The 25,758-nt window shown below is 40.3% G+C and overlaps 1 protein-coding gene across 8 annotated transcripts in view; it reads left to right on the top strand.

Moving 5' to 3' along the window:
• The window catches only part of Zdhhc21 (zDHHC palmitoyltransferase 21), a 59,175-nt gene extending 44,578 nt beyond the window's left edge, over positions 1–14,597 (top strand). For 5 of the 8 annotated variants that reach the window (XM_087548054.1, XM_087548052.1, XM_087548050.1 and 2 more), the window contains 2 exons: positions 6,254–6,297; positions 6,839–14,068. In XM_087548054.1, coding sequence (XP_087404180.1) covers positions 6,254–6,297; positions 6,839–6,971 — 177 coding nt within the window. In that variant the 3' untranslated portion in view covers positions 6,972–14,068. 8 annotated transcript variants of the gene reach the window in all.
• Positions 14,598–25,758: the final 11,161 nt, after the last annotated feature.

The following is a 25,758-nucleotide window of genomic DNA, read 5'->3' as shown; positions in this document are numbered from 1 at the left end:
AAAGATGTATTCAGCTGCAGCTTTGTAGACGTTCAAACTGTCTTAAGTGTGTTGCCTTTGTTCTCACAGATGCTGTTGAATTCTATTGGAATTTAAAAGATGATTTTTAAAACTGTTGCATAGACAATGTTTCACCTTACACCTGCTGGCCCATGCTTGATTTGCAGTCAAGATTTGCCTACATATAGAAAGAATCATTAGTGCACGAGTGACTGGAGGTTTGACTAAGATTGGCCCTACAGGATCATATATTTGAATACTTACTCAGCAGGAAGTGGAACTCTGTGACAGGATTAGAAGGGTTGGAGAAAGTGTGTCCCTACTGGTGGGCTTTGAGCGTCTGGATCAGGATGTAGACGCATCAGTGACTTCTCCAGCACCGTGAGTGCGTTTGTGCTTTCAGGCTCCCTACCTAATGGAAGCAAGGCCCAGTTAAATGCTGTGTTTTTTAAGAGTTCCTTGGTCACAGCAATAGAAGAGTTACGAAGAGAGTGGCATAATTTTAACTGGGGCTAATCTTATGCAGTGAAAAATGGCTCATATTCAAAATCAGATTTAAAGGAGATGAGCTATTAAAAACATTTTATTAATCAATTAGAGAGTTTTTTGCTTTATAAATATGTATCCAGAAATGTAGGCCAAAAATTGTCAATCTTTATAATTGAGTTTTCCCAAATATCAGTGAATCAGTGAGGTGACTTAGTACAGTCTCTATGTAAGTCATTCTTTTTTTATTATGATGTTTTTTTTATTGGATATTTTTTAAATTTACATTTCAAATGTAAATTTGCCAGTTTCCCCTCAGAAACCCACTATCCCATTCCCCCTCCCACTGCTTCTATGAGGGTGCTCCCCACCCACTCCCTCCCTCCCTCCCCTCCCTCTCACTCCCTATATTATCATTCTTAAGGAGCTTCACTAGCAGCCAGCATTCCTCATGTGCAGATCATTGTAGCTCGCTTCTTTAAAGGGATATCAGATCTGGCTGTTTCTGCTTTCCTTTCTAAGTTATACAGATTTAAATCAAATAAATGTATTTCTAGTAGTAGTTATAGGACTTCCAACTGTAAAATTATATGACATATAGAAGTTTTAATACATATTGATCCTTTTAATCTCACAAAGACTTAGAAGGTAAGCATTCCTACTTAGGAATTGACATGTGCAGTTTTACTTTCTTACCTATTTTGTGTAGCCAGATGGTGGGTTGATGAAGAAAAGCAGAGAAATTATTTGGGAAAGAGATTTTTCAGTGGCTACAAATGTAAAACCTTCTGCATCTCCACCATTGTCTTGCAATTGATGAAATGCTTATGTGAACTTCACTTTTCAAATAAAAGACGCAGCTGGTCCTCTGTTTGCAATGGACACTAAGGAGCTGCCAGTTTCCAATAAGGAAACTGAGCTCTGGAGGAGGAGAGAACAAAGGTTAACAGGACTCCTGTCTTCCCATTGAAAACCTCAAAAATAAGGAGTAAAGCGTTATGGTGTTTCTGGTTTGCCTGGCCAGCTCTGGCCAGCTCTGGCCAGCTCTGGCCAGCTCTGTCCTACAGATAGGTATCAATGGTACCCAATTTGTATAACCTTGTTCTGCTACATGCTTTGGACTTTAACGTTAAATGGGGATTAGAAAAATGGCTCAGAAAATGTTCTGCTCTTGCAGAGATCCTGAGTTCCTCTGTTGGGTGTTAGCCCTAGCCCTGGGAGATCTGATACCCTCTTCTGGCCTCCGTGAACACCTTCATTCATTCACCACCACACACACATGCATATACTTTTAAAAAATTAAATGTGCTACTGTTTATATACTAGTAAGCAGTCAGATGATGCTCTTACAATTAGGAGAACAGGTATATGACATTGAACTACAAAAAATGTTCCTGAATGGTGTTTCCAAGGCTGCATACAGTAAGTCATGCAGTTAAGTACCTGTATGCAGCATAGAGGCATCCTGGTCAGCGAGACCTATGAGGACAGATTTCAGGTGACTGTGAAGGCTATGTGGAAGTGTATTAAAGGGCTTCTCTCCGATGGCTACCTTTACTTTTATCAGGTCTTAAGTTTGCTATGCTAAGAAACTCCTTTGGAGACTGTTTCCAGAGTTAAACAGGCCCAAAGGCAAGTACTCTGCCACACTCTGAAGACAGTTGTTGGAACCAGATGGACTATTTATCCTTTATGTGTTGCTCAGGATGTCTGAGGACTCTCTACAGCACATTCTTTTCCCCACAGGACAACAAATGTGGCCAAGTAGTGGTGCTTGGTGAGAGTGAACTGAAAGCAAGAACAGTTATCAGCCTGACTCAGGGGCTGCGTTTTCAGCCCTGTTAACCTGATAATCAAGAAACCTATCTATGGTGATAAATTCTTGCTTTTCATACTACACCCGATTCCAATTTTCCAATAAATCCATCTCTTCCTTTTGTTAAAAATCTTTTTTTCTCCATTCCAGGCACAATCCAGCATTAAGTTAGGGTATAGTTTTTCCTTATAGTCATAATTTTATACTGAATCAGAAGGATCTCTTTTTATGACAGAATTAGCCACTAAGAGAAGACAAGGTATTAAAAGAGAGAATAGACCTGTTTCTGAAAGTCTTTTTTGCTTTTTTTTTTAATGTAAAATTCCAGCTTTTAAAATAATGAGGTATTTATTCTCTTGTATTGTTTAGGTATTGAGGATGATTGAAGCTTTAGATGTTGTGATCATTAGATCATTCTGTGCATAAACATTTCTCAGAACTAATTATCGCAGCACTCAGTAAATGCGATTCCGCATTTGTTAAAAGAATGGTTTATTTCCTAGCTAGCTGAGGCTGAATGTTGTATTTTTATTCCTTTTGTAGCATTTGTCTTGTTGGTCCTTCCCTAGTGCCACTAGAAGTTTTGAGTATCTTCGGTATGCTTAGAAAAATCTCATGTTTGTCCATGTTACAAAACAAAGTAAATCAAGACCAACTTAGTACTTGTACATATGTGGTTTTTATTTTTCCTTCAGTGACAGAGTCTGTCTGGTGCATTGCAACCTGCTTATAAATGATAGGGTTCAACTTTCCTGTGCTCGCTGCCTCCCAGACTGAGCGCTAACTAGCACTCAGGTACAGACCTTATGCTGTTTTTGTGGTAACAGTATTCTGGATGACAGAGGTGGGAAAAGGTGAACACTTGCCATTCTAGAGAAAATAGTAGATTAATTTAGGCAGCTTCCCAACTGCTGTTTATGACAGAGAGTGACGATCTCATCTTTTGAAAGAATAGCTGTTATCTACCCATGATTTAAATGCTTTCGATTTTGATGTCTGAAAACTCCAAAGGGCTTTCTATATGTGAAAGCTAAACCTGCAGAGGCTTTTAAAGATATTTTTTTTTCAGGACCACACTAGATTCTATACTGTAGATTCTGTAGTAAACCTGTCCCAGTATAATGGCGACAGTAGACCCACCACCCTGCCCTGTGTCCTCATGCAGCTTTTAGTTATAAAGAAGGTGTTGTCAAAGGTTGTATTTCAGGTCGAGACCCCTTTGGGGTTGAAGACCCTTTCACTGAGATCACATATCATATTTACACTATGATTTATAACTAGCAAAGTTACAGTTATGAAGTAGTAATGAAAGTAATTTTATGGTTGGGGTCACCACAGCTTGAAGAACAGCATTAGGAAAGTTGAGAACCACTACTCTAGAGATAGCATGTGGTGACTGTCTGCTCTTTCCCTCTGCACTTTGATGTGGGTTCCTTTGCAGTGGCTTTTGCCATCTGCTCAGCACCCTAAGACATTGTCCATATGGCCTTTTCTTTTATTGGATATTTTCTTTATTTACATTTCAAATGTTATTTCCATTCCTGGTTGCCCCTCCAGAAAACCCCTATCTCATCCTCTCTCCCCCTGCTTCTATGAGGGTGCTCCCCACCAACCCACGCACTCCCACCTTGCAGCCCTGGCATTCCCTATACTGGGGCATGGAGCTTTCACAGGACCAAGGGCCTCTTGTCCCATTGATGTCCGACAAGGATGTCCTCTGCTACATATGCAGATGGAGCCATGGGTCCCTCCATGTGTACTCTTTGGTTGGTGGTATAGACCCTGGGAGCTCTGGTGGGGGTGGGTCTGGTTGGTTGATATTGTTCTTCCTATGGGTTGCAAACCCCTTCAACTCCTTCAGTCCTTTCTCTAACTCCTCCATTGGGGACCCCATGCTCAGTCCAATGGTTGGCTGCGAGCATCTGCCTCTGTATTTGTCAGGCTCTGGCAAAGCCTCTCAGGATACAGCTATATCAGGCTCCGTTCAGCATGTACTTCTTAGCATCCACAATATTGTCTGGGTTTGGTGACTGTATATAGGATGGACCCCCAGGTGGGGCAGTCTCTGGATGGCCTTTCCTTCAGTATCTGCTCCACATTTTGTTTCCATATTTCCTCTTGTGAGTATTTTGTACCCCTTTCTAAGAAAGATTGAAGCATCCACACTTCAGTATTCCTGCTTCTTGAGCATCATGTGATCTGTGAATTATTTCTTGGGTATTCCAAGATTTTGGGCTAATATCCACTTATCAGTAAGTGCATACCAAGTATGTTTTTCTGTGATTGGGTTACCTCACTCAGGATGATATTTTCCAGTTCCATCCATTTGCCTATGAATTTCATGAAGTCATTGTTTTTGATATCAGCGTATCCATTGCATAAATGTACCACATTTTCTGTATCCATTCCTCTGTTGAGGGACATCTGGGTTCTTTCCAGCTTCTGGCTATTATAAATAAGGCTGCTATGAACATAGTGGAGCACGTGTCCTTGTTACATGTTAGCATATACCAAAAGATGCTCTAACAACTACCCTTTTCTACTTCCATTAGAACCACTTCTCTAAATGCTTAAGATATTTTCTCACATTATTTATAGACTGTTCTTTCATTTAGAATGAATAAAATATTTGTTTGGGGAGGAAATTATGCAACACAACAAACAGAATCTTATTTTCAACATAGTTGTTAAGTTTCAAGACATAATAAAAAACTAACATGTATGGAATATATAGTAACTCTGCCATCTTTTTGCAAATCTTTTTGCAAATCTTCAGAAAATGCTGTAAATGAAACTATTGTCTGTTGCTAGTCTCATAAAAAGCAGGTTTACTTCTCCCTTCTAGAGGCTAGCTGCTTGCTCAGCATATCTGATAGTTTGTCATCCCTGAATGTAAAAGGTTAGTGCCACTAAAGGAAAGTTCTACAGCCAAGTCATTTTTACACTGACAAGTGTTTCCATGAATGGTTCTGATTATTACTGCTTTACTCCGCCGTTTGTCATAAGTGAACAAGGCAGTAAGGTCGAATCATGGGACATGGGGAAGATTTAGCCAATGTTTTTGCGTATTTGAAAAATGTTTCCTTTGTATTGCTTTAAAATGTACTTACACTTTACATTTTTACCTAGCTATAAGGTTGAACAATTTATATATTGGGTATTTGGCTATCACAACATTTTGTCAATATAATCGATAGATTCTTGGTTATTGGAGTTTGCATCCACACTTTCAGAAACACTTCTGCTGAAGAGCTTTCCTTCTAGGTCTGCATTGCAGCCCTGTAAAAACACACAGGAGAAATTGCATTTTTGTAAAGGTTTGGTTTGCTTGTTGGGGGAACTAAGAAATGTTTTCTTTTTATTAGGGAATATTAATCATCTAATCTTATTTAAACATATCGTAACATGATTAATTTATAGATTTGCCTTGTTATTTATAGAAGTCTGTAAAATCCAGAACCAGTAGTATTCTTTGTCTCTTTATAGTTATGTACTCATTGATAGCTTTTATGTGTTATTTTGATACTTATTTTTAGTGTATATTTTCAGAAAGTTGAGTTAAATGGAAATAGCTAGGCTTTTAAAAGAATTACCAAGGAACCAGGTGTCCTCAGAGGTTATAATCAAATGCAGTAGTTCTTGGAGAAGTGTTTGACATTTTTGTAGTTCACTAATTTTTTGACATGATGTAATGTTCATTTTATTTATTTATTTTTTTTTGGTTCTTTTTTTCGGAGCTGGGGACCGAACCCAGGGCCTTGCGCTTCCTAGGCAAGCGCTCTACCACTGAGCTAAATCCCCAACCCCATTCATTTTATTTTTTAAGAGGACCTCAGGATGTATATAAACTTGTTAAATCTTTGTAATATTTTCTGGATTGGCTTATATATTACATAAATAAAATATTGATAAATTCATTACATCTGAATATAATTTTTCTGTTTTTAATAGGATACAACATCTATTGAAAAAATGTCAAACTGTTGTGAAGAAATGTAAGTATTAAGTTATAGTGATCTTATTTAAAAATAGAAACAACTGACTACCTTTGAGAATTGTGTGCCTATGTTAATAGTAGGAAAGTAATATATTGATGTCTTTTTCCTGTCCTGTCTGAAGCCCAAGCTGGACAGGAGTATCCCAGTCTTACAGTAGGGGCTTTCAGCCATGAGAGCTCTTAAACAAAATAAGTACTGATCACTCTTGTTCCCTGTCTCACAGAAGTAAGCTAAATTATTTGTCCTGAAAGTACATCAAAAGAGATTTGCTACTGTGTTGTTGACACACATTCTGTTATGCTGAGCTTCTCCTCTGCTTCCAGAGTTACCCTAGGTTGATTGACGATGCAGATACAATATCTGCTATCCAGAGCTGAAGCTCAGCTGCATGCCACATTGAAAGGAAAGCTGTGTTTGTGATGCTGAGACACAATGCATCAGAGTCCAGTAATGGATCCCCAGCCAACCTGTATTGTTTTAGCTGACTGAAGTGCACCGTGGGAGTGCTGTCTTTCACTAATAATGCTGTCTTCTGTAGATCGCGGCCCCGAAAGCCATGGCAGCAGACCTTCTCAGAAGTTTTTGGCACTCGTTGGAAGATCCTGTGGTTCATTCCTTTCAGGCAGAGGCAACCACTGAGAGTTCCCTACCACTTTGCCAATCACGTCTAAACAGATGGATGGTGGGCACAGATGGGTCCTCCATGCTGGAAATGCGTTACAGGTTTTATGAGAATAGAACTATGACAGTCTTCAAGTCAATTAAAATCCACCCACCAATCTTAGGCATCATAATGTGCCCCAGGCTTCATTTTAATAGTGATCTTGATCCTGTTGTGGGGCTAATACAAGATCTATATTTAAGTTTTAAAAGCATGTTTACTTTTAAATTAGCCTTGCACCAGGATTCTTTAAATGCTTCTGTTACTAGACTCAAAGGCAGTGATTGGGATAAAACAATGGTACATATGTTTTCTTCAGTACTCGGAATATTTTAAAATCTAGTTTATAGAAATTTGAGATGTTTTATGTTTACCTTTAAGCAGTACTAACCAAATTTGAATTTAATTCTTCAAGTTTACAAAAGTGGATACTTTGTTATGTGTAAATTTTCCTTTTTTGAATATCAGTTAAAATGATGTTACTACTTGCTTTTGATGTGCTGCAGGGTTTTTACAGTGCAGTGAGCAGCAAGGCGCAGTGGCTGCCTGGGAGCAGCTCTCGGATGCTCCTCTTTCCTCCTCAGCAGCCACAGACGACACCACGGGTGTAGCGCACCAACTACTACCTTACTGTAAAGGAAAGATGCTTTTCTCTTCTGCAGCAGTCATTGATTGCTAATAGAATATCTGCTCCCAGGAGACATTTGTGACCAGTCAGGCATATATTCCTGTTTTACCCTAAGATTCTAATGACTGAAGAGGGTAGGAAGTTTGCAATAATTCCAGTTACTTCTTCAAGTGCAGTTATAGTAAAAAGCAGATGTTTTAAATGCTCAACTGGATGGTGTGTAATGTACAGTGTAAAGAGGAAAACTGCTTTTAAAGTATGTATACTTTTATTTATCTGCCACTCGATCTCACTGTGCACATTGAAGGTTTATATATTGTAGAATAGATGCTGCTCAACTTATATCAAAGTTTAAAGTAGGTCACAAAATTCATATACCAGTAATCACCCCAGTTAAAATTGAATTTGCATTGGCCAGTTCTAATTTGTATCACTCTAGAGACCTTTTATTAATGTCAGGATATTATTGTAATCTACGGTAGTGATGGTCCCTTAACAACATGGGTCTATTGTATGCAAAGACATTTCATATGAGTTAATTTCTTTTCATTTAGAATACTGAAAATGTATATGTTTTGTGTGCTTGGTGACCTTTTCCCTGAAAAGAAGTTGAACAAATCTACCATTCTTGAACCATATACATACTTTTCTTATAAGAGTTGTAAAGTAAGGAATCATAGCTGGGAAATACTGTGGCTAGTTCTTTCAGATACTGTAAATGTCTTATAAGATATTCTGAGTAGAATAATCTCTTTGCAGAAATATTAATACCATATTTTCATGTTCTAATAATTATGTTTGTTATTTAAAAACTTAGAAGTGGCAGATGGAAGCATTTATTGGTGCTAAGACATATAGCAAGTTTAATATAAGAAACATTTATAAAGGTTAGGAAACCTAAAATTAGTATGTTTTAGTCTAGGCAGAGGGGTTGGTTTTATGTAAGCTGATTGACTAAGTTGGCTGGTGACAGTTACTAAAGGGGAGTGGTGTATATCTAATGTGGGGAGGTAGGCGTCGAATGCCTGCCTTCAGCTGTGTATGTTCAGTTCACTCAAGACCTGGAGCATCCACAGCAGAGCCAAGTGCAGGCCCAGTGTGGAGCTCCGTAACTGCATGTACTTCTGGAGCAGAGTGGCTCTGACACAGAGGCAATGGGGAGGGATGATCACTTCCCCATCTGGGGGTCTGTGGATTTGGTTTGCTTATATTTACCACTTCTGGGCACATCATCTTCCCTTTCTCTTTGTTCTCCCTGGTCCTGACCCGTCTCTGCAGAATTTCCTAAGTAGTCATTGGACTTAATACACAGTTTGACCTACAGAAATGCTATTATTGATGTATCTATAAGAATCTATATTGCAGTGTACCTATATATACTCACACAGTATTGTCCAATGTATGTGTCTGACCCCACGAGGGGTTTGCAATCTATTTAGATTCCTAGGGAAAAGCCTGTTGGCCATTTCCTAGGGATTAAGCTCCTATGTTCTTTCTGCGCCCTCTTTTGGCTAATTGATGTAATTATTCTGGCTCTAGAGGCTTTTACTATCCTGTTAGTGGGTTGTATCGCCAATCTAGGAACGTGCCAGAGGTGTACACTTATAGGAACATATGTATAAAAGTGTAAAGTTTTATAAACATTGAAAATGGATGTGTTACTGTTGGCGATGTTCCTTCTAGGTGAAGTGCTCAGCTGTATGTATGTATATTCTTGTATACTTTTTACTGTCGCTCACAAGTTCAGATTAGGGTAAGCTAGTTCTTGATTTTACTTTAAACCTTATTGTGGCAACTTATTTTGTTAGCATTATAAAAACTTACTTAAAATACTATTTTATTAAAAGACGAAACATTTATTACAGTTGCTGTGGTAACTGTGTTATCCGGTATGTTTTATTGAGAATTTAAAAAAGTACATGTAGTTTTTTCAATTCAATTTTGGGATGGTCCCCTTCCACACATACACAGGCTCAATTGCCTTAAAATAATTAGTAATTGGTTAATAATACTATTTTTTCTTTGCTTTTTAAAAAACCTTCTCAGTGAGAATTAACCCTGTAGATTCAATAGCCCCTTTCCTCTGAGTAACGGAGGGCATACCTGCCCGTGTGGGGTCTTAGGAGGCAGTGGAGCAAGGAGATGGCTCCTTCTCTATATTACATTGAAGCACATAGAAACTTCCTTTTTAATTAGCAAAATGTGGGTCAAAAGGTATTTTTACATTAGCAAAGTCACCTCTTGGGATTCTGCAGTTCAAATGTTAATACCAGTTCGCAAATACTTGGTAAACAATTAGAGTTGGGCCTGCAAGGTGGTTCAGTACATAAGGGTGTTTGCTGTGCATGACTGGTGACCAGATTTTGGCCCATGTACCCACTTAGGTGAAGAAGGAAAAACGAAAGCACCTGACTCCACAGAATTGTCCGCTGACCTCCACAAACATGCCTTGGCACTCATGCCCTCTCCCCCATCATCATCATTCATTTATTCATTCGTTCGTTCATTCATTCATTCATTCATTCATTCGTCTCACACACCACACATTAAGTTTTGTGATATCTAACAAGCTTGATGTTGGTAACAAAGGACCGAGTTCAAAATCTTCTAAACATTAAACAGTCTCTAAGGAGTCTTTGTTACCAGACTTCCATTTCAAATTACTAAGCTAGCTGATGTTACTTGAAAATAAAAACCTATTTTGTTTTATAAGTTATGTTTAAAATGTTTTAGGTAACATAAAAGACATTTAAAATTGTAGCTAACAGGGTAACCTCTTTTTCAGAAGACATTTTACTTTTAATAGTAATAAAGTAAGGGTCCATATGTACCTCAACAATAGAGTGCACAAGATGCCCAGGATTTAATTCCAAGAATCAAGAAAAGACAGGAAGAGGGTATAGAGCATAGCTGTACCCTAGATGCAGAAGAACTGAGTCAAACATCTCAGAACATTTCATTAATGTGCATAAGTGGTTCCTTTAAGGATGGTGGCTCATTCTAGCTATTCTTAATGAGACTTTGAGCTATTTCCATATAAGTAACTAACTATTTTGCTCCAAAGATATATTAATTCTAAACAGTAATCACAAAGACTCAAATTAAGAATACACTTCCAAATAGGAGATACAAATGAGTTTATATGAAAGCCACATAGTTTTCTGTGTTAGTTCATGGTTAGTTTGAGTGTTCTTACATGTATTGCTAAAAAAAAAAAATCACAATTTGTCTTGCAATGGCTTAACATGGTACTAATATTCATTAGTATTATGCTAATTTCTCTCTAGTCTGTCTGTTCTCTGGGTAGTTCTCTTGTGTGACACATATCAGTAAGTAGATAGCCTAGCTACAGTTCACTACACTATCATACTTGATTATGTAAGTTTTTGACATGACCTCTACTATACATACATATATTGGAAATTTATTACAAACATTATGTAATTTACTAGTAGCTAAAACATTAGACTTTCACCCACCTCTACTAATGCTTTGAGAATTACAAATGTTGACAGATGGAGTTAGTAGGTCCTGTAAACTTACTGCGTTCTACTTGCTAGTGTTATTGACCATTTAATTAGCTAAGCAGTGAGAACGTGGTCCAGTACCCACATCTGTCATTGCCTTCTGGGGTAGGAACCATACTCGGAACTTAGTTACAAATAAAAATTTTAGTATAATTTATGCTTAGCTGTTCTTAGATTCTACAGTATTTTACAGTAGAACATGGGAAAGTATTAGAAGCTGTTTACATGAAGTACTTTGTACCAGTACTGTCACTGAGTATATGAACCAATATTAGCATTTCTGCTACCTTTGAGATGGTGATGACTTAACTTCAAGAAGTGACTTTTCCCACTTTTTTCCATTACCTTTATGCATTTTTAAACAAAATTTATTTTTTAAAAGCTGTTTTGTTAAGACCAATAATATTTTTATCAGTTCTTTTATCAGTTGTGGCAATATTATCTGCTAGTGATAATTTGAAGCAAATTATTGTTATTATTATTATTATTATTATTATTATTATTATTTGGAGACAGGGTTTTACTGGCTTTGCCACATTCTGGGATCATGGGCATATGCTGCTGTGCTTGGCTCAGTGCTTAAAATTCTTAAGTCATTGGTAGTACTGATCTTCCAATGTCATATCTCTTGCTATATTACAGCTTTCCCTGTGTCTACCCTAGAGTTCAGGTACCAGTGAGTAATATTATTAAAAACTAGATTAAGAAAGTCAGGGACGTTAGTGAGATGGAGCGAAGGCCCAAGGACATGAGTAGTCAGCATCTGAAAAGAGCTGACTGGAGACTGAACTGTCCTGGCCACCTCCTCCTCGTCCCCGCTGGCACCATGTCCCTGTAGAGCTCTGTGACGTGTGTAGATAGCTGCACAGTCACTCTGGGAAGCATTTGGTCTGAGCTGTTCCTTCTTCACTCACTGTCCTCCCTCCTTGGCTGGCCCGATGCTCCTGAAAGATTATTTTTAACGTCAGGTGATTGTGAGGGTCAGTTCACCTCAGGCATTTTTAGCACGCACATGTTAAACTATCATGGAAGTGTAGCTGTAGTAAAAGGAGAAGTGATAGCCTGCTCAAAGTTTAAAAAGAACTGGAGCCTGTCCGAGGAGTCCTATAGCAAAGAAAGAATACCCAGTCACCAGAGAAATCAGCAACTGTTATGAAGGAAGGAATCTGTTGGTGTTCATGAGACCCTGGAGGCCTTCTTTTCTGAAGCCCTTATTCCCTCACATGTACAAGTAGTGCTCTCATAGTTGCTCAATAACTAATTACACGTATAAAACACTTTTCATCTCAGTAGCTTTGTACACAGAGGTGTAGCCTGAGCACCTGTGACCGCAGGCATGCTCCTCTGTGCTTTGCCTGCCTGCCTCAGTCAGCACACGGTCTGCTTGTTTGTAGGCTGTCAGTCAGAGGGAAGACGCATCTGCATACTGATAGCTCTGTGTCCAAGCCAATGTGGATGCATGATATTTTTAACCTACTCGTGCCTGAAATTAGAGTTTTACAACCTGAACAGTTAAAACATCCTGGTGCTATTCACATTAGCGTTGAGTTACATTTTTAATTCTTGAACCAAAGAGCAGTTTTCTTTTGGTTGACTGAGAGCTTCTTATGTTCGTGTCTGAAGAAGTGAACAGTCTTGACAGCTTACATTCAGCAGAGTCAATTGAAATGAATCTACCTAGACTCATTTTTATTTTGTTGTGCAGATTAGTGTGGGCTTTACTTTTGTACTTATGTGGCTACTTTATAAGGTATTTCAATAGGCTGAAGCTACTGAAGATTAGAGAATCACTTTTCAAAAGTTCCCCCCTCCCTTGGTCTTCTTACTTCAGCAGTGAAGAAAAAATTATTTCTATAAGCAAAGTAATTCTATTGGACACTTTTAACATTTGCTCAACCAGATGCTAAAATAAAGGGCAAATAATGGGTCCGTTTTTATTTACAAGTCAAGAATTTAGTATCTCTGTGTGTGGGGGTGTATAATCCGTAATGGCTTTAAATAATGATACAGGTATTTGCTTATTTTGACAATGAGAATGAAATTAAAAGACACTTTAAAACATAAAAATCACAAACACATGCATACACAAACACTTTCCCAGTAGGAGGCCTAAAGGTACATTGATTTAAGCCAACACCCTGACAGTTGAACTTCACATCAAAAGCAGTTCCGCTGCTCACCATATGTGAAGATTAGAGTTTGATTGTTTTACAGACTAATTTTTTCAGTGATTTATTTTACATAGCTGGCAGACCAGAGTCCTGGATAGATCGTCCAGCTGTGGTACCGCTGCTCACGATCGACTTCCCTGTGCTTCCCCTGAAGCTCTACACACACTTATCAGTGTTTCCTCAGAGAGAAGCTGCCAGGGCTGATCGCTCAGCCAAGCAAGTAACCATGCAGCTGACTGGGAAAGTAGACAGTCGTGGAAATGCTTGTGTCGTTTCCAGCAGCTTCAGTCTGTGTCTCCTTCTGAATGAAAAAAAAAAAAAAAAACAATCAATCCTAAAACTTGAAAGGTGACGAGCTCATGAGCATGAGGTGTTTATAGATGAGCAGTTAGACAGGAAGCAGGGGAGGGCAGCACTGTGGCTCTTGTGAGAATGTTGCCACTGGAGTGTGTCTTAATAAGCCCATTGCTTGTCCATTGCTTAAAAGGCAGAGTGTAGGAAATTTTTCTCAAGTAGGAAAAGAGAGAATTTGCCACTGCTTGCTGTCTCCTGGTGTGATTATTAAAAAGCAAAGAAAAAACCAACATAAAATAAAAGCAACTAAAGATACAGAAAGAAGAAATTCATCCCCATCAGAGATTTTCGGATGAATGGGTTGTAAGCCCAAGGACAGACAGAGGAAAACAGAGTGCAGGGAATTAGTCTGGCTAGTTTAATCACTAACAACACCTGTGTCATTCTGATGCTCCGAAAACTTGCTATCTGCTCCAATTCTCACACATCCCTAATTGAAAAACACTGCTTGAGTTTTAATAATGGTGTGTACTGTAGGTACCTAGGAAGACCCTGTCTTGAAAGTTGCTGGGTGTGCTTTTCATTCAGCTAAACTATGTGTACGTCTGAGGGCCGTTCGCCTGCCTCGTCTGCTGTTTTGGTTTTGTCTCTTAGCCTAGGAAATCTTCACTAACATTTCCAGTGCTAGTGGTAATAAGGAAGAGAGTGGGTAAGAGACTTGTGAGCACTCTGAGGAGAGGGAGGGAGTTGACAGGTGGGTGGGAACTACGAGGTATATGTAATTGTTTAGATGAGATGTCTACACTGGTTCTTCTAATGAAAATGGACTATGTATCTACCTTAAGAACAACATTGCTTTTAATATTTATTTTAGTGATTTTGTTTTATTCATGTGATACTCTATATTCTTTGCAAATTGCTTTTAATTTAAATTGTGGAATTTTTACTTCTCTTGAAATGTACTATGTACTGTATTTTTAGAAATCTTATTTTTAAATAAATATTTTTGAAAAACATAGGAGTGTTTTTATCCTCTTACCTCCTTAATTATTAAAATTTACTAATGCTCAGAGTTTTAGAATTATCATGTCCTAAGACTACCCCAAAGTTTGTGCTATTTGGATGAATATTTAAAAATTAGTGGCCTTAGGTTCTTCTACCACAATCACAGAAAAACAAGGTATAAATATTGGACTTAAAATTGACAGTATTCCTTGGAAGGTATCTTATTTTATAGACTGTCCAATCGCTACATTCAACTGTCTCATGTATTTGTGTTATGCTTGATGCTGCTTTGTGGAAATATTTTTCTTGAGGAATAGCTTCCACATAGTGAAGTGGGAAGAAGGGTCAGTCTAGGCACTGCTTTAAATCTTGAGTTTGGAAGGCTTCGCTCTTAGGGCATCAGCTCATACAGACTTTCAGGACATCTAGGGACAAGTCTCCAAGCCTGCAGTAGCTGTTTGCTGTGAACACGGACAGTAGATTAGAGAGAAGGACACAGACATGTCAGGTCCACACAGGTAAGCTGTCAGGTCGCCCTGCTGATAAAAGAGGGAATAACTTATCCTTTGAAATCTTTACATTTTTTAACAGAATAGCAATTTTAACAAATATCCTGTATTAATATGGCTTGTAGATAAGCCTAGGGATTTTGTGGTGGTTGGTGAACCGAAACAATTGTTACCCTCTGACATTAAGACTATGAAACTCTTACCTGGTTCTGTTCATTTTTTTTCTCTAACTCTAAGTACTTCATGTTTTAGCTTCATGTTTTATGAATAGTCTCCTGACTATTCATAAAAATTATTACAGATATTAGTATTTTTGTTATCTTTATATTAATTTACTGTATTCTAATTTAAAAGGGACTAGGGAGATGGTTCTGCAGTAAGAGTTCTTATTGCTCTCACAGAGTACATGAATTTGGTTCCCAGCACCCATACTGGGCAACTAACAACTGGGTAACTCCATCTCCTGAGGATCTGAGACTGTCTTCTGCCCTCTGCAGGTACCTGCACACAGGTGAGCATACGCGTACACAAGACACAGGCATACAGAAAATGAAATCTTTAAAAAAGCACATAAAAGTGTAAGAGGGAAATTAGATGTGCATATATTTAAACAAAAGCTCACTTTGATTTAACAATTTAAAATCTTTTCATAAAACAGCTGCCTTCAGAGAAGAAAGTTGGTTTCACGTTTTATGATTCAGTCAGATACATTGGTATCTTAGTGAAGTCTCAGAAGAAGTTTGATCTTATGCAGAGGATGTAATTGGAAAAGGAAGGGGTATTTTACTGGCTTCTTCAAGTAACTGGATATTCCTTTATAGGACACAAACCCACAAGTTGTTCCAGTTATGGCTGTCATCAAGAAGACAGATGACGGCTAATGTCTGCATGAATCCTGGGGAAAAGAATCCCTATACTGTCGGTGGGAATGCAAGCTTAGAGTAGCCACTTTGGAAATCAGCCTGGAAGTTTCTCAAGGAAGGAAGGAAGAAATAAAGCTAGTTTGTGACCCAGATACAACATGTGTGTACCCAAAGGACAACCATACCTTCATATCACTGATACTTACTACCCTTACTCCAAACACATAGGCAAAGGAAACAGACTACTTGTCTACCAGCTTACATATAATGAAAATGTACGGATGGAAAAGGAAAATTGTAGATAAATGGATGAAACCAGGAAAAACATAGACTGGTTGTGACTGTGTCCCAGAAGGACAAATAAAAGTTCTCATGTGAACTAGTTCTAACTCAAGTACAAGTGGAAGCCAAGAAGCTAGGAAATGGGAACATGGTGGGGCAGGGGTCTGAGTACAAGGGGCGTATTGAAACATAGTAAAGGGAAGTGGTGGATGGGATTATGGAGGGTGGAGAGGTTTAAGCAGGGAATGTAGGAGGATTAGGGAGATGAGACAGTGAGGAGGGTTAACCAAAATGAACAGTATATAGAAAAGCCATGTGGAAACCTAATGTTTTAGAATTCAAATAAAGAGAAGCTGAAGTGAGTTACCGCACATGACTAGATAAAGCTACTTCTGGAAGCGGTGGATTACTAAACAAATAACCAGACACCTCCACAGATGTTGGTCAGGGAGGCCCCAGAGGTTTCCAGAACAATGAAGCTCTTGTCAATCCTATTGATTGCTCACTAGAACTAGAGGCTAAGATGCTATGGCTGAAGGCACCATGTACCTCAGTTACAAGGAACAGAGAAAGCAAGCTGGAAGTTTCCTTCCCGCTGGCTAGTTTTCATAGAGCCAGGTGACATGTAGGCTGCTGGAGAGAGGTGTATGTGGAGGGCGTGGGTAGAAGGTCTTACCCAGCTGTGAGCCATTAAAGCAGTATACTAGGTAAGATGAGCTTACCTTTATAGTACTGGCACAACTATTGTGGGTGTAACCAACTGCCCTCGGCATTTAAGGCTCACTCCACAAAAGGGAACCTCTGTCTGCTACTGTAAACCCAGTTAATAATCCATGGCTGTGGAAGTCATTAGGTCTAAGAAAGAAACTTACTACCATTATCTAGCTACGTGGGCATAGCATACCCATAGACAAAACTACTCTTGGCCATAGTCAGAGAACCTCTCTTTGTAGTGAACAACAATGAATACAGGTACTCAAGGCTGCCCAAGAGTGTAACCCAAAGTGAGTGTAGAATGCCATCCTCTAGATTCATAAAACCACTGTGACCAGGAATTCAAAACAGTGCTTACCTGCCCTGCACCACAGAAGACTGCCTTGTCAACCACCCATCATGGAAGGGAGAGGAGCCCATGGACCCTACTCTTCAATGCTGAAGAAGTGGCTATTGATAGACTCTTAAGAGGGGGAGTCATTGTCTTCAAATGTGTGGCCAAAACTGAGTCTACCCATCTGTGATGGTTTGTATGTACTTGGACCAGGGAGTGGCAGCATTAGGAGGTGTGGCCTTGTTGGACTGGGTGTATCACTGTGGACATGGGCTTTAATACCTTAGTCCTAGCTGCCTTCAGATGAAGATGTAGAATTTTTAGCTCTTCCTGCATCATGCCTGCCTGGATGTTGCTATGCTCCCACCTTGATAATGAATAATGGAACCTCTGAACCTGTAAAGCAGCCCCAATTAAATGTCCTAATAAGAGTTGCCTTGGCCATGGTGTCTGTTCACAGCAGTAAAACCCTGACTGAAACACCATCTCAAATAGATGACTCCAAACTCCCATCACACAGATTGGCACTAGTTAGGTTGAATGTAAGGAAGGTTTGTAGGAGAGGATGGTAGACAGGTGGGAGAGAGTTGGGATTGAGAACGATCAGCATGCACTATTTATGTGTGACATTGTCAAAGAATGAGTTTAATAAACCCATACACAATAGTTTCTAGTGATAGTCACCAAAATCCATTGGCTTTACTCTCTTTGGAATGTTCTTCATATAAAATAAAATTCACTGCTCTCACCACTGTTCTCGTCAGAAAACAGGAATGCTGGAAGCTGGTTTGATGGTTACGGGGAAGCCTCACCAGTTAGCCATGGCAGTCTTGGGGGAACGTTGGTTTTTCTTGAAGGGACAGTTAACTTTCACTTGTGTTTGAGGAAATGCGTAATATCCAAGTACAAAAAAAAAAAGCATAATTCCCCAGTTATTCAAGTGATGAGGGTGTTTGGGGGTCAACTCATCCTGTAACTCACAGTAACACTGGTGCTTTCCTCAAGAATAAGTAGTTCTGCTCCCAAATTCACCGAGGAGAGTTTTCCTTGCATATCTCATTGGTGTTGAGAATGTACTCCAGATCAGGACTTGATATGGTGAGTGGGTTGTGTCCCATCCTCAAAGGCATTATTAAATGAAACTGGCTTGCCGATCTCTCTCTCTCTCTCTCTCTCTCTCTCTCTCTCTCTCTCTCTCTCTCTCTCTCTCTCTCTCTCTCTAGCCAGACTGTTCAAATCTAATTCTTTTGTCTGTTTGGGGAGGAGGGTGAAGGAAAACAACTGCATATGTAGTAATGAGTAGCCTAGTAGGGACACCAAGGGAAGGGGAAGCCCTTGGCCCTGCCAAGGCTGGACCCCCAGTGAACGTGATGGTTGGGGGGAGGGCGGTAATGGGCGGAGGATGGGGAGGGGAACAGCCATAGAGAAGGGGAGGGGGAGGGGTTGGGGATGTTGGCCCAGAAACCGGGAGAGGGAATAACAATTGAAATGTAAATAAGAAATACCCAATTTAATAAAGATGGAGGAAAAAATACACTGTCTCCTATAAACCCATGCTAGTTAGCCTTACTATAAAGTCAAGAGCTGAAAAATTCACGGTAGCCCTCTAAGACTGCAGAGTCATCCGGGAAGCTGGCAGACAGCGCAGATGAACAAATGCATGCGGATGCTGCTCTAGGCTGACCAATTACCCATAGAGTAGCAATTATATTAGCGTGCAAGGGCAATTGGAGGGAAAAATTGGACCCTGTGGACATCCAGCTGAGCAAACAGCACCGAGGAAGGAGAGAGGATCTGTGCTTGAAAAACACTGACATCCAAGCTTACTTATAAAAATATTTGTTCCAGTCACAGCACATTCTTTGTGTGGCCTCTCATGCCTAGTGTTTTTCAAATTAGTCCTTGTCCACAAGTGCGGTGCCTGCCTCCTCTTCAAGATCAAACACCCAATAGTAACGGTTTTCTGTTAAGTGAAAATGCCAAGACATCCAGGACAGGGAAGTTAGAATGTTCACATCCAGACACTTTCTGATGGCACTCTGTCTAGGCACAGGACTCTCTGCTCAGCCCAACTCTGGTGTAGCCTGCATATCTGTCCACAGCACTGAAATTCATAGTTCTTTTAAGCTAGATGGGTTCCCTGGATCTAATGTGATGATTATTGGCAAAAAAAAAGTGTTGGGGGAAGGGGGTATTGCCATGTTGATGCTCAGTCCATGTGGGCAGTCTGAGTGTGTAATCCTTTGATATGCACTGCTCACCAGGTTAATGGCATGTTTCTAAACCAGAACGTCATGCGGTTGAAGAGCAAATACTTCACTCAGTCTAACAGCTGCACATTTTACTGCAGTTTGGAAGCTACTACAGCTTTTTTTAATTTTTATTTTCTGAGGGGTTGACTTGGTATACCCTGATGTCTGACTTTGTTGTTGAGTGTTCAAAGTTATTTCTGATATTCTCAATATGGACTAAGCCCCTTGGTGTGGAAAAACGACAAATCATTTCAGGTCCTATGAAATGTGCTGTTTTTGGTCTTTTGTTTTCGTTGTGTATTTTCCATATGTGGATGTTTCTGGTAGTGTGACATCACTCTAAGACCCATGACTCAACTGTCTGCCTTCAGCCTCTCACAGGGAGGAGCATAGAAGTAAATACTGTCTTAAGTTTTGAGTGCAATATTTCCACACATGTATATAAATTCTGTTGAAGATGGACACTGTTCTGTTTGATCACTTTATAAACTTTGCATACAACGTGAAAAGCAGTCTCCATCTTCCTTTTCTAATTATTTCCTCCATAACACTACCTCATAGAACAAAATATGAAAAAAATGGCCAGGATTTTCTCTCTACCCCTGAGGCTTTGGCCGGGCTGCTTTTCTGGAGTGTTTTCTCATAGAAAATTGGTCTTGAAGTAGTCACTTCAGCTCTCACATCCATGCTTCTTCCCACCCCTCCTGACCTTGTGCAAACATCTTTCCCATGGTTTCTTTCTGTATTTCTACCTCTTCCCAAATTATTTGCCAATCTAGTAATTTCCTAGGAATCTGATATCATTTTCTGTAAAAAGTTGAGGGGGAGGGGGACACTAATACAAGCATGCTTCAAAGAAATGAATGATCCATCGTGGAGATTTTTCTTTAAAGGACAAAAGTCAAGGACCAAAGGGGCTGAAATCAACATGTCGGAGGATGAATGGGAGTGAAACATCCCGTTCTCTCGGAGCTTGCTGGAACAGAGCAGCCTATGGGACATGCTGAAGCTTGGGGTCACCCAGGCTCTGCTTATTTCTTATTAGCTGCAATTCCTTCTTCAGTCTCACTGTCGGGCTGAGGTTTGTGAAGTCCTCAGGAATTGATTAGTGTTGCTTGTAGATCTTGGCTTGCCTGTTCTATTTCTCTGGAAAATCAAGATCAGCTTGATAAGATACATACTTCACCTGAGGGTAAATTAGTGAGCTCTGGGTTTTCCTATATGAAAGGAATTGGATCCAAATGTTTTGTGTTCAAATTTGCTTGCTACCAGGGATTCATGGAAATAATAATTTAAAAAAAAACAATGGAGAGAAAATGCCATCAAAATAGTATTGTCAGGGCTGGAAAGAGAATAAGAGTCAGTGAATAAGAGTACTTTATATGAAAGCAAGAGGGCCTGAGTTCAAATCCTGGACATGGCTTTGGTGGGGCAGCGGCAGGGAGACCCTGGGAACTTTTTAGGCAGCCAACCTAGCTAAAGTTGTGAGCTTCAGGTTTGGTAACTCTTTCTCAAAAAGTGACCAATTAAAGGAGATGTTTAATGTTTAAAATAGCTTATATTTAACTTTTCTCATCATTATTGCTAAGGCTTTTCTGGAGCACTTAATCTACATTCTTATAAATGTAATCCTTATGTTAAAAGGATATCATTAGTTCTCTCCCATCTTTAAAAAGTTATACCCCGCTTTCAAACTTTTATAAATGTAACTGGGGGTTTAGATTATGGCTTTATATATACTATCTTGAAACCTATTGAGACATCGTTTAAATGCAGCAAAATGTCCACTTCAAGACCACGTTCCAGGGCAGTTTGGGAAGATCTGCACCTATAGAGTTACAGTCAGTTGCTTTAGACCCCATGATCACACCAGAAACACTAATGGAAATATAAACAAGTAAATGCTGTAAACGTGTAGCTGTTCAAGCATCACCAAGTTTCAGCTTTAGAACACTCTATGCCTGGAAAGCATCCTCACTCCTAGGCTAGACCTCTGGTCTATTGACTCTCTGGTCTGTTGACTGTTATAGGCTTGGTTTTCTAGGCAGACACTGGAGATGGAGTTATAGCTCTCTAGACTTTTTATTTGGCTTCTTTCACCTAATGATGCATAACATACGGGTCAGGTGCACCTGCCCTCTTCCTGGTGACTAGATCACACCCTGTTGACAGGATTCACTATTCCATCCATCCACTCCACAGTCCAGGGGTATTTGGTTGCCTTCATTGGGGGCTGCTGTGACTAATGCTGCTCTCAGCAGTAGTACCACGTGGGCAGAACATCTTAATCTTCTGAGATAGGTATAGGAGGGAGTCTGGCTTGAGTCCTACACTTACACATTTTAGAAAAACAAAAAACAAAACACAAAACCTGGCCAATAGTTAGGCTCCAAAAAGTGGTTGTAACACTTTATATGCCTACCAGGAATGTTAAAGAACTTTTGTATCTGCACTAATGCCAGGATTATCTTTATTACGGCCATTCTAGTGACCCTAGAGGTGTTCCTATGGTTTTGACTTTCAGTTCTTTCGTGGGTTATTATCCCAAACTTTCTTTTCAGTGCTGGCGCTCAAACCTGACATGTGACAATGAGGCTAAGTTAATTTTGTTCTTTACAGGGCAGATCTTGTTCACACCAGTGAAATGATCTACCATTGAGCTTCCCAGTCTGTTAGCCCTCTAACAGTGCCTTTAAGAGATAAAATTCAGATTCAAAGACATAGATAAGTTGAACATACAGTAACTAAAATAATACACAGACACTCATCAATAGCTGGGGTGGCATCTTCATGAAAAATAGGTTTTATATTAAGAAAAATAAACAGACAGGTACGAATCCGCTGAGACAGGCTGTCTAGAATTTTTACATGTTGTGAAGGATTTCCTCAGAAGGGATGTACTTCCTGCTACTTCAGTATTCCTGAGGATAAGTAGGACCTTGGTTCACAGTACGTCGTCTGTGATTTGAGTCTGGGGCTGTGGACAGAGGTTTTGGAATTGCTGACTTGCAACATTAACATTTAACGTAATTGTCAAGGGGGCTGTGTTTGACTCAATTACCTTTCTAATTGTTTACAATTCTTCACATATCTTAGACCAGTTTTTGGTTGCTAGAACAAAATAGTTCGGTCCAGGCAGCTTAGAACGAATAAGTTCTGGGGTTGCGGTTGCACTGGTGTCTGGTGAGGGCTTTCAGGCCGTACCCTTACATCCAGATGGCGAGTACTATGTCCTCACATGACGGAAGACAGGAGGGCAGAGATTCCCTCTCCCAAACCCTTGTACACATAGACCTTCCTGGCCTAGTCACGTCCAAAAGTCACATCTTTACGCCATCGTGTTAAAGATTAAGTGAGTATGGATTTGGGCAGTCACAGATATTCAGAATCCCATCTGTTGTTCGTCCCCTTCCCTGCCCTTGATGGGGTTGAAGCAATTGTTTGCTCCCACTTCATCCCTGCTCTTGGTATTGCTTAGGACTACAATCTGCCCTCCGGTGCGCCGTGTTGCCCCCCCTTGGCCTGTTGGCCTCTGTGGAGTTTGTTGTTTGTGCGCCGGTACCGTGTCTTTCCCTGATGCTCATGTTGTAAACCTAGCCGTACTTGCTTGTTTGCTTTCACTAGTCAACTCTCTTTGAAGTAGGGAAAGCATCTTTTAGGTTTGCCCACACTCACCATTTCTGGTGGTCTTAATTTTCCCCCTCCTGGATCTGTTTCCATGTGGGTGTCTTTTTCCTGTCTGTCAGAACTTTCTTTTACAATTTTTGTGACTCCCGTGGCTGCTGCTGATAATTCCCGGGGCTTCTGTTTGCATGAAAAGGTTCTCATCCACCTTTGTTTCTGATGAGTTTTCTGGTGAACGTAGAATTCTGGGCTGGCGATGGCTTGCTCCCTGTGCTTAGCGCCTTTCATTCTGTGGTTGTCTGCTGATACAAAGTCTGTCCTCTTTCTTTTTTCTTTTCTTTTACTCGCTGTGTTCCTTTTCACTATTTTAAAAATGACACTTTTCCCTCTGGGTTTTAGCAGTTTCAGTGTGGGGAATTCCTGTGGGTTTCTCTGGGTTTGCCCTGCTTAGGGCTAAGTCTGTGGGGTTATTCTCTCTAGATTTGGAGACCTTTGGTCATTAGATCTTCAATTATTTTACCTACAACCTCCCTTTAAAAAATGTTGTGTCACTTTGGGCTTGTGAATGTGCTCTGTCAGAAACACAGAAAGACATGCTTGGATTTGTCTTTCCATAATGTCAAATTTTACTGAATAGCAAGTTCATAAGGTAAGGTGGTTTGAATGGTAGGTTCTTATGTCCATGGAAACCCAGGTCAGGGACAACACAAGTTCTTTAATTCCAGTCCCAATCACTAATGCTCTTATTAGACATCATACATAAATGTGTCTATGTCTCGGCCTCGGCCTGTGTCTGTGTCTATGTCTGTGTCTGTGTCTATGTCTGTGTCTGTCTCTGCCTGTGTCTGTGTCTCTGTCTGTCTATGTCTGTGTCTGCATCTCTGCCTGTGTCTCTGCCTGTTTCTCTGTCTCTGTCTCTGTCTCTGCCTATGTCTGTGTCTGTGTCTGTCTGTGTCTCTGCCTATGTCTGTGTCTGTCTGTGTCTGTCTGTATCTGTGTCTGTCTGTGTCTGTCTGTGTCTGTGTCTGTCTGTGTCTGTGTCTGTGTCTGTGTCTGTCTGTGTCTGTGTCTGTCTGTGTCTGTGTCTGTGTCTGTGTCTGTGTCTGTGTCTGTGTAGAGTACACAGTGACTGCAAAGGGTTAAAGAGGCAAGGACTTTTGAGGAGTCTTAGAAGCAGGCACATAGAAGTGTGAATAGGGTCTATGTTGATACAGATGACAAATTAAAGGCAAAGATGAGGTCTAGGAGCCTCGTGAGCAGAGCTGAGTCCAGCTACAGAGGTGAAAGGACAAGATGGGTCCAGATGGACAGTAGTTCCAGGGCCACATGGTGAACAGGCTTGCAGGGGAGAGGGGTAGCAGTTGAATAGGCTTCATCAACAGCACAGAGCAAGCCCTGGTGAAGGCCCTGCCTGTCAGCCTCTGGGTGTCAGATGACAGCTCTGTGGGGCTGTCACAGGGATAGGTGTCCACTTTGTTATGTCCAGACAGAAGCGTTAAGCCCCTTTCTCTGTCTGACCTTTCTCTGTCTCTCTTATCTGACTTGCTTGTCCAGTAAGTTCTTCAGCCTGTTTCCGTGACGTGACCATGTGCCCCTGTACCTTGTCTGTTGCCATCAATGCCATCTGTCTACCTATGCTGTGTGGGTGGCTCTTGACAGAGGAAGCCATCAAGTGTCACCCTTCAACCTTCAATGAGCCAGACCCTGATTGTAAAATGGAATCTCTCAGGTACAGGTGGTTGGTCTGTGTTGCTTCTGTTTACCTGCTAACATACTGGCTCCCAAGATCTGGTTGGCCCCAATGAGCAGATCCCGAAGTACACCAAGTGATGCTATGTAAACTTTACTCTCCAATTTAGAACTATTGGCTAAATAAAACTGGCAATAGCCCGTTACTTGGGGAAGAAAGAGATGTGGAATTTGAGTTACCGGGCTGGGGGTCGCAGGTAGGGACCACGAGGGAAGAGAGAAGGAGTGCAGGAACACGGACTGGGGGACGATGGGAGAATAGGAGGTCTCCGTGAGTCCCGAAGGATCAGCAGCGTGAGCATATGGGTCCAGGCTGCTGGAGCTGAAGTAACCCAGAGAGCTTCACACAGCAAGCTGAGGAGCACAGCTGAGCCAGTAGCCAGAATGGCACTTAGAGATTTAGATTACTGGTAATTCCCCAGTAGTTGTGCAGAGCCTAGGAAATATATATCATAGTTTGAACCTCATTCATTTAAAGTTAGATGAGGATAAGTTTAATATCTATTCAGGCCAAGAAAAATATCTGAAAAACAAACAAACAAACACCCCAAACAAAACCCCACCATTTTACATTGGATGGAGTAAATTAGAGCAAGATGTAGCCTGATGCTACTGTCCCAACTTATGGAAGCCCTCGGTTCGTGTTCCTTGGGTGTTTTTTGTTTTTTTGTTTTTAATTTTTTTTCTTCCCCTCTGAATGAGTTCTGGATTTCGAGAGCGGATCAATCCTGCAGGCAGTTCGCATGGTGAACTTTGAATTTTAGGTACTGAAGATCATAGCTCTAGAACCTGTCTTTGGTTCTCCTTCCTCGGTGAATGGTTTGTTTGCAGGCTTTCTCTAAATA

Source organism: Rattus norvegicus, chromosome 5 (assembly GCF_021556685.1).
Source record: "Rattus norvegicus strain SHRSP/BbbUtx chromosome 5, alternate assembly SHRSP_T2T, whole genome shotgun sequence".
Taxonomy (NCBI): Eukaryota; Metazoa; Chordata; class Mammalia; order Rodentia; family Muridae; genus Rattus; species Rattus norvegicus.
Note: the sequence above shows the minus strand (reverse complement) of the source record. Positions and strands in the feature narration are given on the sequence as shown.